The sequence below is a fragment of the Neodiprion fabricii genome, chromosome 1 (assembly GCF_021155785.1).
Source record: "Neodiprion fabricii isolate iyNeoFabr1 chromosome 1, iyNeoFabr1.1, whole genome shotgun sequence".
Classification (NCBI taxonomy): Eukaryota; Metazoa; Arthropoda; class Insecta; order Hymenoptera; family Diprionidae; genus Neodiprion; species Neodiprion fabricii.
Window position 1 is genome coordinate 8,732,480 of NC_060239.1, and position 13,263 is coordinate 8,745,742.

The 13,263-nt window shown below is 40.2% G+C and overlaps 1 protein-coding gene across 9 annotated transcripts in view; it reads left to right on the forward strand.

Annotated features, from left to right (window-relative positions):
- Positions 1-200: 200 nt before the first annotated feature.
- LOC124187553 (collagen alpha chain CG42342) overlaps positions 201-13,263 on the forward strand; it is a 168,600-nt gene continuing 155,537 nt past the window's right edge. For 8 of the 9 annotated variants that reach the window (XM_046579725.1, XM_046579716.1, XM_046579722.1 and 5 more), the window contains exon 1: positions 201-1,507. In XM_046579725.1, the coding sequence (XP_046435681.1) occupies positions 1,129-1,507 (379 nt within the window). In that variant the 5' untranslated portion in view covers positions 201-1,128. The remainder of the gene's footprint in view (positions 1,508-13,263) is intronic. The other variant, XM_046579708.1, reaches the window with a different exon arrangement.

Below are 13,263 nucleotides of genomic sequence, written 5' to 3' on the forward strand. Positions count from 1 at the left end.
CGCATGCCGCGAGCCACATGCCGCATGGTGCATGGCCGCATCGCGTCTGCACGAAGAGGCGCTCGTTGTATTCGGTGAAAGCCCCCGGCTCTCCGTAAGCTCCGAACACCTCCGAGGGGGGCCGGAAACTCCCGAATCCCGCTCACCCTCGGCTGCCGCGAGCTTGTCGCCCCTCCACATCCAGTCGTGCTGCGAGCGCCGCGCAGCGAACTTCGCCGAGGCTTTATGGGGGTTCAGCATCGCGCCCATTCTCAGCACCGTATTCTCGCTACTGTCAGTAAAGACTCGCGTCGAGTTTCCACGTGCAGCGCCGCGGAGGATAGTGCCCGCGATAAATTAAATAAATTAAAGAAGAAAAACGGTACAAGTTTTTAAACCTCCCAACAATAAAATTTCAATAAACTCAGTGTTTCCGGAAGCTAAGAAAAATGCACACCGTTCATTCGTCGGAGGGTTCGAATCGTCGCGTCAAATTGGCGCCCTGTTAACCCCGTATTTATTAACCGATCCATTTGATCTAATTATAACGTTGCGTCGTTGTATTTTTTTATTTTTCTCTTCAATTTTTTTAGTTCGTTGTTTGTTGTTTTTTCTTTTTCTCTTCTTCCTGCTGTTGTTTTCTCTCTGGTTCGATTTTCCCTATTATTTTTCTACATCGTCGATTTTTTTTTTCCCCCTCAGGGACAGGTGTGAACGGTGATTATACAAATCGGGTTGGGATAATTGATTATTTAATCATTGTGACGATCGGTTATCGAGTGTGAAACACAGTGACGAACGAGTATGGATATTAAACAAACGCAATTCCGTAATCCTGACAAGTAATTGAAACAGCTAATAACGATAAATTAATACTAAATAAAAAGTCTCGTACGTCGTACATATAACAGTCGTTACGCATAAATGCGGTGATTTTTTTTCCGTTCTCAAGCACGTTCGAATTTGAAGAGGGTGAGAGTCGAGGGGTCGTATTTAACCGCGAGAATTAACGGGAGGTTTGAATAAATTGAATAGATAGCGGAGGATAAATTTAAATAAAAAAAAAAAAGAAAAAAAGCAAAAAAGAAAAAACACCGTTTTTCATGACAAGTTTCGGTGAGTAGCATTCGTAGCTCAGGTGTCGGTAAAATGGAGTCGGACATAAACTGGTCACGGAAAGGGCTCGAGCAGCAGGAAGCTGCAGCGGTGCCGAAGAAGTTCCGGAAGGGTATGATGACCGGAAGCGGGACTGAGAGCAATGGATTTACGTGGGCTATGTGCGCGCTGTGTCTCGCGAGTATCGCTATTTCCGGCGTTTTGGCCTTCCGCGAGTTCCGGCTTGAGGCAAGGATCGCCAATTTGGAGGCGCGCTGCGCGTCTCAACAGCTGCACCAGGAATCGCCGGAAGTTTTGATCCGGAGGCTGCATCGCGAGATTCGAACCCAGGTCGAATCTCGTCTGGTACAACCGGAGCCACCCGTCTTCAGGGTCAGACGCGAAGTCACCGAGAACTGCAATTGTCCGGCAGGTGAGCTTCGAATTTGCTGTTTAAAAATCATGCCCTTATTTTCCTTATGTTTTAAGATTTGCCTATATTTATTCGAAAAGCTTGGATGATGTTGAGGTCCTGAAGTGCGAATGAAATTTGACGTGAGAAAAAAATCATCGTTTTTTAACTTTCTAACGTTCGAACTTTGAAGGAATTAAATCTGATAAATTGGTATCGATTTTTTCAACTTAGCATCACTATTCAATGAATCTCAGACGTTTTAATTCCAAAGTTATGGAGAAACTGGTTTTTTTCCAAATATTCGTCGCTGCGATAACGTTGCCAACGTTTTCAACCTTTATATGATTCGAAGAGTAAAGGTGTCCAAATGTACGAAATGGTAAACTTGGGCCTAGAATAAATGAGAACTTGAGTTTTTTATCAAGCCTGACCGATCGAAACATCAGATACATAATTATTGCCTACGACTTACGTTGCTGGTGAAAAGAACATCGATACTTTAGCGTTGAAATTCTTTCTACAAGGCAATGAGAATACGATTTACTCAAACATGGACCTATTGGATGATTCGTGTTCTTCTTTATCTCAATTAAAGGGTTCTCGAAATTTGAAACGATGATGAGCTACGAGGTTGAAGCTAGGAACGTTGTCGTAGAGAAAGATTGGGGAGAAAATAAAACTATTTATTACCGTACTCATATATTTTCAGAACTTGAGTAATTTCAGTTGCAAAATAGGAATATTTTATTCCTCACGGTGAAATGTAATTCGTTAGACCAGCAAATGTTAGTGTTAATGCATATTGTAAAAATGTTCACGTCGATGGCAAAAAGATGAAAAAAGCATTTTATTCGGTTTGAATGAAATTCAACACATTTTCTTCAACTAACAATAAGTGCCTTACATTTTTTGAATCGCGGTATAAATGAAATTCATGCGTAAGTAATAAATTCACGTTGTGTAGGTACTACATTATATCCGAACGATAAAACTTTCCTGTCATCGTAACAGCAATAATAATTTTGTTCTGTATCAGATAGTGATCAAAACCGTGCAGTTCAGACGCAGAAATTATTCCCTTAGTTGCATTACATTTACGGTTTATTACTACTGATACAACCGTGCGTAATAAAAATGTGCCATTTCATTTGACTTGTTTATCAAACTAAAGTTCGAAAAATTTAGTACTGGAAGATAATAAATTCTTAGTTACATGCGAACCTACTAAAAATGTAGTAACAAGAAGTAGATTTTATTCGAGTGGTGCAGTTACAAGCAAATCAAACTAATGTTTTCTATCAAAACATAAATTGTGGAAAATTGACAACCTGATTCATTCAAGTAGATATTTACGTAGTTTCTATAAATGAAAATTTCACCAGTTGATTACAAAATTTAATTGCTACGAGCGCTTCATTTTTCTGCGTGTGATTCTAACGAATTAAATTTTATCAAATACGGCGGTTTACTTCTTCGATTTCGTATAATTATTGGAACCGGTTATTTCGGACTATAACATTGGAGAATGTGAAGAAAACCGTGAATTCCGATGAGGAACTCTGTATTATAATTTTTTTTTTTTACCACCCGATAAAACTTAAATGATCTGAGTATCTAGAAAAATTTATTTTGTAGCGATTTACGTACACTTCACACCAAAATATGATAATCAAAAAATCGTGATGACGAATCGTGTTTTTCAATGATGTGTAGAATATACTGAAACACGAGGGTTCGTTCAACGTTCGTCTTGCAATAAGCCCGCATGTCGAATTCTCGTTTTATTTTCGATTTTTAATCATCTTTTTATTTCTATTTTACTTTTATTTCCCACCTAACCAATCGTGGCTTTGTGTTGTTATCAGCGCGGTTCGCGGAAGGCTTTGATTCGTGTTATTGAGCTGCATTAATGAGAAACAACGCCGAATGCTTATCGCCAAGGAATGACGCATAGAATGAGCGCAAACACAGTAATTCCCACCTGCGTTCGTCTGCAGCTTGGCTGTTTGCTCTTCGCATGGGGTGCGAGGGTTGTTTACCCCCGCGTTCTACCGTTGATCAAACGTCAGAGCGAGGCATCGGCCTCGCGGCTCGATGGACATCGCGTAAACGGTGAAATTGGACCTTTGAGTGGTGTAATTTTTCATTAGCATTTGAGAGACGGGAGATGAAAGAGAGAAAGGGAGAGAGAGAGAGAGAGAGAAGCTGATAGAGAACACTCCCGCCTTTAAACCTCTCCGATAAAACTGTTAATTTAAACATTTGTTATTCGGTTCACGATTAGAGCTGTTTTTCCATCCAGTGTATGAAATAACATGAGGGTGAAGTTGTTAACGTTACCGTAACGATGCACGTTTGTAAAAAAAATCGTTACTTTGCACTTTTGGGAATGTCCGAAATTTATTAAACCGTGATAGATACTATTATTTTGAATAGCTGACTCTTTGAAAGTCATTCTAAAGTCTTGCGCAATAATGCTTTTTTCCCTAATAGCGATCATTTTTGGGTCTGAAAGTTTATAAGTTTCTCACTTTTTTGAGACTGCTACCAGCTCTGCACAGGCATCCTCTTGAGCTTTTGCAAATCAAAAGTGATTATAATTTTACGATACGTATACATGGTTAATCATAAGTAGGTCCTGGATAAATATGTATTCAAAATTACAAAATATGTACGTATAATATAAACTAAAAAAAGTATAACGTGGGAAAAAATATGGTGAATAGAAATTGCATTTTTCACTCCAGACTACAAACATCATACTTTATGTACAGAAAACTTAATAAGGAATGAATATATATTTACGTATTAATCCGTGCCCTACCGATAAGAAAAACTCACCCATCATCGAGTCATGAATATATTTCACAAAAAGACAGTCGCTCTTTCAACGAAGGTTGACATAACTATAAAACATCGCTTCGTATCGACTAGACTCTGCGACTCAATAAATCCTTACAAGTGTATAAGCGCAAATAAACCGTTAAGCTAATTTAGGGTCAGAAATAGCCCGGCTGAGTGAGTTTATTTCCATTTGGTTGAAAAAGCAAACGGTGTAGAAGGAGCGCTGCTGCGTAATGGGGTAGGAATTGGGCAGCACGGCGGCTGCCTCGGAGGTTAAAACCTCGCGATAAGAATGCTTGCATTTATTATTATAGGAGGGAGGGGAGTGAAATTCAGTGTTAATGCGATCCTCCTGAGCCAAACGGTGAAAAAATAAAATGAAAAAAATTCCCGAAGAATATAAGCCAAGAGAAGGAGAACAAGCGAAGTGGAAAAAGGGGCGAAGGGGGAGGGGGGGGGGGGGGGGGGAGGAGGTCGTCCTTCCGACGATCCAAACTTTTAAAGCGGACAGGTGACGCCAAGTGACGTCATCTAATGGTGTTTATGGCTTGGGTAGATTATCATTCATCTGTGACATGCTCGCGACGAAGCCGCACTACGCAGGGTCTCTCCACACACTGAAAGAAGCTCAACTTTATCGCAGGCGAGTATAACATACCGGGAAATGACAACTTGGTGAATCAGGTATGAATTGTAACGGAGTGTATGAAAAATGGTCGTGCATTCCGAGTAGTTATAATGCTTATTCTCACCGACGATAAGTCATTGTTATACTCAAAATCGAGTATATTATTATTTTACTTATTTTTTATTTTTTTTTTCCGATTAACGTGAAAAGTGTCAATGAAACAAGTGTGCGACGGCTTGAGTGACCTTGGAAAAGCGCGAAGATCACTCGTGTAACCTGAGAAAATAACCGTGGACTCTGTAATCGGATAAAATGCTTGGCGAAGGAAACGAGGAGGAAAAGAGAAGCAAGAGAACTTACGACGAAGAAGTTTCCCGAGGATCTGAAGAATTTATTTTTCAAATTTATCCGACCATCCGTGACCAATTTAGGTACGTCGTTCGCTACGGCTGATTGTGAGCTTTTCTGGCAGCTTGCAGAGCTGCTTCTGGAGGACTCGCGTCTCTCAGCGTTATTTTCAATCCATTAATGGATCCCGTTCCTCCTTTAACCCTCGGTCGACGAGAATCGAGGCAGAAACCCTCTTCCTTTTGTGCCTTCTCGGTTTTCGGTATATGTTTCCTTCTTCTGTATTCGGGAGCTTTTTTTTTTTTTTTTTTTTAACCACTGACCGTATCGTGCCTAGGTGCTAATTTTCACCGCGGAAAGAGTTCGAGGGTGGATAGAAACAAGGGTGATGAGTTTCAACGCGTCTTTGCCGTACTAATATCCACGAGCACCACTCGATGGTTGAGGAAGAGGACGAATAAGAGGAAGCAGGAGAGGAGAGTTTAATCAAATTCTGAAGTGCAGGGCGTACCGCGTAACTCTGCAGTCGGATAAAGAAACACTCGACTCGATTATGCGCCCGAACATTCGAACGATTTGACTCCACTTCGTTTTTTTTTTTTTTCTTTTTCGAGGGGGTATTAGTTATGAACAAAAATAACCAACACGCTTCGCCCGCCTTGTCGCCCATCCTTCGGCGTGCAGAACGCTCGGCCCATCGACAAGATAAGATTAAATTAATTGAACGAAGCTCTTCATTATTTTTATTTTTTTTCTCCCTCTCTCTTCATTATTTCCTTTTTTTTTTAACCGGTATCGTACGTTCGGAATAAAGTTTCTTTCAGACGAATAAATTCAATTCGAAAATACTAGCGTGTGTTTATGATCGATGCTTCTTAAAACTTGTCTCTCTCTCTCTCTCTTTCTGTTTTTGGAAAAACATTCATTGAAATAACAGAATCGGAGATGAAGAATAATCGAATACCGAATGGTTTCGTATTTTCGTTGTAACATTTATCCTCTTTTCAACCCCCCAAATCTCAGGAGCGAGATATGATCTTGATTAAGTTTATTTATAATATCCTATGGTTGGGAAGATTTACCATATCCTAATGTGGAGAATTTGAGATGATCGTGATAGCAGCGCCGTTCGAAGGAGCGCGGCCTGTAATCACTAGTCGTTAGGCTCTTAGTTAGAGTAATATATATTATGGGCATGATACGTTTTACAGCGTATACCTATATCTACACATATTTTCGTGCTTACGCGTACGCGGCTCTCTGGTGGCATCATCTGGATTTCATAGATTTGAACGAACCTAAATTAAACATCATTCCGATATTTACCGGCGTAACTCAACTCGCTTGTATAATTTTTCCCAGGCGAGCCGTGCAGCATGCCAATTAAAAGTACGAGAGCGGTGAAAAGACACGCGTGTCTCGAGTGTTGTAACCGAAATGGTACCTATTCGTGCCTCGAGTCCGTAAAGTGACCAAATACTCGAGCGTGTCATATTTTTTATTCAAGTGTTATTTGGACGATCTGGGTTTTCATTTATTTATTCTTTTTTTTTTATATTTATTTTTTTCTCTCTTTCCTTACCGAAAATATTTTCAGGCTTAGCTGACGCTTGTCTTCTTTATTTCACTTTGCCGCGTATTTATTACGTGCTTCTCTCTGATTTTATCGCGTTATTTATCGCACGAAATTCCCTTTTTCCTTCTTTCGTCACAGACCGTGCAACGCGGATGAAAAAAGAGACGATTTTAAAAATGTTTGAGACAATTTGGCCAGTGCCCAACTTGGCGTGGCTTTATTATATTATATATCTATCCGGCTTCGGTTTGATCGAGTATTAATGATTTGTCATAGAAGTTTTCACGATTGATAAATGGCATTAGAAAGTTGAAATTTTACAAAATCAAGTGACAAAGCGTCACGAGTTTGTCATGACACAGAACATTCATCCCCACGCATGAAAAATTGCTAAACAAAATTTTCGACCTTTTTCGCATGACAAGAATTGAAGAATTTATTTTCTCCTCTCGGTTAGTACATTTTATTCTGAAAAATAAAACGAAAGCAGAATCAAAGAATAACGTATGCGATACATGACAGATTCAAAGCTGCCAGAAATATTTTTCGTGTAGCTTGTTTCTTTTTATCTTCCTTTTTTTTAATCATGAGTTGGTTGAACTTTATACACAGATCTTTTTATCTGAAAATGCTTGTTCATAAAAATTGACCAAACGGAGATCAGAAATGATATAAAATTTGGGTAGGGGTAAATAACTAGAATTTTCGATCGATAGAAGGACCAGAATATCGAATCTTTATAGACACGAAAATCTTGTTCACAAAATTTAAAAATGTGGCAAGTCCAAGTATAGAAAATTGTACGTGTAGAAAGTCGAAATACAGAATGAAAAAAAATGTATATAAAGGTCAAAACATAGAACGGTAAAATTGAGAATCTGTATACGCTTCTATATTATCGAGAGAAATTTTGACGATTCTACGGTTCAGCATTCTACGTTCTGATCCTTTATATTTTTGTACTTTGAAATCCTTTTACTTTCAAGGTTGTCAAAATTTTCGCTTCTTAAAAAATTCGATATTATAACCCTTCAATTTTAATCGTTCTATATTCTTATCCTAAGCCTGAAATTTGAAAATGCGGTTGAAAAAATTTCAACCCCTCGCAGTGAAATTTCTTTTCCGAGGTGAAAGCTTACCGTGTATCCTTACAACGGTTTCTCCTTGCATGGGAATTTGCCGAGTATTTACTCGGGGAAATTATAAGGGGGATACCCTGACAAATAGCGTTCGGCACTAAGAAGAGCGAGGACAGTTTCCCCGACCAGGGTAAGGTATCAAAACGCTGGCAGGTCTGCGACGCTTTGGTATCTCTTCGCCGCTGCTTCACGTGGCGCTCCTGGCACCGGTGCTTCACCGCTTCACTCTGTTGGAGCCTTAAGTGGTACCCTGCTATGTGTAATGCATATAAACTAGGCAAAGTGTGGGTACATAAGGCACTTACCTATCCACCTAACCTAACACTCGTGCACTTGGGGCCACCTCAACGTAAACGCCAAAGCTTTGAGTATGGTTTGCCTGTTTGGCGTACGAATTTCAACTTGAGATTCTACCTCCACCCAGACCGCCCGAATTGTTTGGGGGCTCATTTCTGATGCCGTTTCAGTTGCTTTGTGCCATTTTCAGAGAACACGGGTTCAGTCGTGGCACGGCGAACTTTTGGGGCGGGGCTGGTGTTCAGAATTTAAAATCTTCCGAAAGGGCCTAGTTCAGAATTTTTTGGTGGTGCGACTTGAAGTGAAGAAATAAAACTTTGAAGAAACAACAAAGCTTCAAATGGTCGGAAATCCGTCGAATCGAAATTCCGAAATGCATGATTTCGAAAATTGAAGATACGATTGAGCAAAGTTCCGAAAAACAAAGTTTCGGTAGAGTAAAATTGCGAAAATTAAAATATTCTCACGCAGCGTAGTTTACTCAACGAGTGGGTGTGAAAAATCAGAAAGATCGAAAATCAGAATACCCAGAATTATGAACGTAAAAATATCGGAAATCCAAAACAAAGAAAGCCCAAAGTGGTGAAATTTTGAAATTCGGAATTTCAATCCCGCCCCAAATTTTTCACAAAATTAATATTACACAGTCGAAATCGTCGCTACATTAAAAAAATAGCGTAACCGAAAATTGACTTGTTCTCTAATCAAAATTCAATTCACGTCAATAAGATTTTTGAAAGAAAAAGGTGTTGCAGGGATTTATTCGTACCGATCGCCTAATTCATTCCTTCGTTGCCTCGTATCCTTCAATAAATCATTTCTCACAAAATAAACACAACTGTAAATTTTTCCAAGCCTTTAGAATTCTTATTACTCGGATAAAAAATTGATTTCTGCATCCTGCGTTACTAATCGATTTGCGCTTCATAACCGTTCCGTCGACGGACTTTGACTCGCACTTCTGAAATTCAAAAAATCATAAACTTGGTGTATCGATCTACTTTGAATTCGTGCTTGAATATAACTGTGACAAATTCCCATGTTTAGTACTAGCCGAAAAAAATATTCAAGAAAGCTTCATAGTAAAGTATAAAATATCATGGGAACCCGGAAATTTGATTCGGGTTCGAAGGAAGGGATCGTGAAGGTTGATTTGTGGGTTTCGGTAGATCCGAGACGCGTTACGTTCGTCTCTCCATTTCTCTACGCGAGTATCGTGCACCGGGGTTTCACATAAATCACCATCTCGAATCTATGTAAGATTATTCAAACGAGCTCGATTAGAGCCAAAGACTACTTAACGCCCATTCAGCTAAACGAACGAGTAAACGACTCGCATGCGAAGCTTGTTATACCGAAAAGCTGCATGCGGAATAACGTGTAACAAGCTTTAGTGAGCTGCTGCCTCGGTGGCGTAACAAGGTTAATTAATGGTCGGCGATAAAGAAAGCTTATTAGGCTCTTTTTACCGCCGTCTACTTTCGTTTTTTCTCTCCCGTGAGATTTTAAACATCGAATTTGATAGCCGAAGAGTCTGCGGTGTACATATATAGCGATTTACATGTATTATACAGCTATCAGGTAACTCGATAGGCGGCATGCACGGTGTTTGTTACTTGCACAAAGTACCTGCAAGAAACTTGATACCGCTATGCGTGAAGAATCAAAACTTATCGCGGTTTTCGACCGTTTAATTTCTTAACTGATTTGCTTTGATGAGGGAGATTTTATTGCTAGTGCTTGGTAAATATAATTAACGTCGTGTGCCACTCGCGTCTTTGGTATGTTGATTCAGCGTGTTCGGCATATCTTCGTTCGCCGTGAAAGTATCTGTGTGCAGAGAAAGACAAACGCGCCTTAGTTACATACGTGGTTGAAAATTTACGGGGAAAACGGAAACGGTGCCCGATGTAACACCGTCTGCACGACGACGACGGTTGACGGTGACGAAAAGACGGTAGAAACGTTTTATTTCTCAATGTGTTTAAACCACCCCCCTTGCTGCACAGGTGTTAACGAGACTTTAAGCAGGGGGCGGGGATGAAATGCCGAGTTCGAAAAGTTCCGACAGCGCCGAATTCCGAATGTTTTGGTGGCGAAACTTGAAGTGAAGAGATCAAACTTTCGAATGATCCGAGACCCGACGTTCGAAGTTCCGAAAGAACGCAATGCATAACTTCGACGAGTCAAAGTTTCGAAAGTGCGAAAGTGAGAAAATTTAAAAATCTGAAGCACCGAAATTTCGAATGATCGAATATCTTTAGTTCTATGAATTTCTGACTTGGTGAAATTTCACCACTTTGATCTTTCTTTGTTCTGGAGTTTCGGTATCTTTAGTTTGATTTTTTTACTGCAAGTTTCACCACCAAATAATTCGGAATTTGGCGCATTTGAAATATTTCAAATTCGAAACTTCAACCCCACTCCTTTGAACACTTTTCCTTTTCGGATAATCTTTTCAAATCGCTTTTACATATTCCTTGCCCGGAAACGTGGGTTACTGTCGGATCGATGGATGAACTCAAAAATTCATCAGTCTCCAACCCCTAGCGAGTCCCGGCGCTCCTGGAGGATCTAATTGTGCTAATGCATCCCACCAAAACCCAGATGGGATGATACTTAACGATTACGTCATAGCCATCTGCGATGTACTTGCTACGGAGCAGTTTCTCCTCGAACTCGGGGCTTGATCGACGACGTTCATTCCGTTTTGCAATTAGGTTCAACGAACCGACGAACGATTTAAACCTCTGCTATTTTTTGCTACTCCGCGTGCCTTTAACATCGCGATTGTTTATTTAATATCTTTTTTTGCATCCCGTCCGGTGGGTGACGAATTTCAAAAACTCTGAAGCGATAAAACCGATTCCTACGTAGTCAGAAAATTTCACTCCAACTTGTAGAAAGATGAAAGGTTTCGTTGAAATCAATCGTAAAAATATATATAAGCTCGCCGAGTTTTGTTGCCCGAACTAATTTTCTACCGCACCGGGAAATTTTGATCGTATCGCTGTTGGTTACAAATACCACTTAACTTTTTTTTGTACCTTATCAAACATTGTCAATTTTTACTGTCTTTTTACGCACGTGAATGAATTCTCAGAAGATAATAAACGTCTCTATTGTATAAAGTTCTACTTCTTCTATTACGGTAGTTAATTTTGTTTTGCTCAATGAGTGTAGAACGCGTAGGAAAAAATTTGATTGATTAAACCAACTCGTTGAATGTCTCGTGACCCAGAAAACCACTCGTTAGAATTAAAGCGAAGAAGCTTACAGTTGGTCAAGCTAATTGCAAATATCAACTAAAATGAACCTTGTTTAAGCTCGGTTATGCGAACTCAAATAAAATTCCTCCCGAAGCATTATCGATCGAATTTCGTCCCTCGACGTAGCTTCTGACCGCAGGTTTATTTCCAAGACAGTAAGCTTGGAAGGCCCTGAAAAAGTTTGAAATTCGGATGAGTAAAAAGGGGCGAAAGACGACTCGATAAAACTCCCCTCTGACTCTTCGACAATCCGCGACATTGACGAAGCCATCGAATTAGAAGGATATCGCAGGTGCAACGATGCATGGATATGCGATAAGGGGATACGGTCACGTATCGGATTCGGTAACCGTCAGGGTGAGTCTGTCGACGGTCGACGAGGGAATAAGAAACGGTATGAAAGCGGAGGAATGAATGCCGATGAAGTACCGGTGGATGCGAGGAAAAGAAAAGGGGAAGAAGGGGAAAGAAAAAGTCGGGGGTGATTTCCGCCCTCCGCCCTTCTCATACGCGCATGTAAAACAAGGGCACGTAGCTTTCCGCCTTGCGAAATCGGGCCAGGCTGACCGCGCATATATCTCAACCTGAGAGGGAGCTTTCGTGGGGGGATGAAATGGGCGGCCGACTTCCGCCCTGCGCCCTTCTACGAGTCCTCGTCTCTCCACGCTCGCTTACCGCGAAAATAATGTATGTGCTGTCAGGCGCATCGTTATATCGTTCCGGGGATTATTAAGGGTAAGAAGTTTGCCACACACAGGGTACTGCAAAGAGAGAAGAGGTCGGCCCCTTTTCCGAGGCTGCGAGTGACGTTCACCCTGATCGAAATCACCCGCCGTGCATTTATACACGACCTATGGAGTCAAAATTTTTGTTATCTTTCGTCTGGAAAGACTAGAGGATCAAAAAAAGAGAGTTTAGCCTCACGTTTCGACTTGGATGATTCGGTATTACGCAATTCTACAGTGAGCCAAGGGGGGCGAAATTCATTGACGTAATTATTATCCTTCCATCTGACTTCGTGGTAAATAAATTACCCTTGGATTTAACACCACTCAGTTCGCTGTTCAAGTCACTGCAGATATTCTCCGTGTTACTAAAACGACGCTTCAATTTACTGCGGAGAAACGATGTCATCGAGAAGTGCACAGTTTTTTAGTGAAAAAAGAAAATAAAAAATTGATTTCAACTAATGAGATTGCAAAGAAAGAAGAATCAAGTTGTCAGAAAGTGATAATGAAATTCTTAAAATAAAAACAAAAATGACGACGGGTGAAGTCAGTATTGCAGAGTAGCTATGAAAAAGGTATTAAAAATAAAAATTCAAGTTTTGATTCACCCATAAATATGACTTTTAAAAATTGATCAAATGTTCAGGACATCTTGTAATGATCGAAATTGATCGGTAATAATTTTTTTTTTTTTTTTTGCGTCCTCTTTTTACCTTTTTGTCACGCAAGAGGAGTAAAATTTGAGGAACCGAAAGGAAAACGGAGAGTGAATTGACTTATAAACCTTTCGTGGAAAACACAGGGTGAAGAGAAATTCTCTTATCGAGCTTTTTACATATTGCATGAGTAGGTACCTGAAGTTTCATCGTAAAGCATTCAAGGGAAAACGCGAAGTGGTTTGGTGAAGAAAACGACCGTACGCACTTGTTGTTTCTTCATTTTATG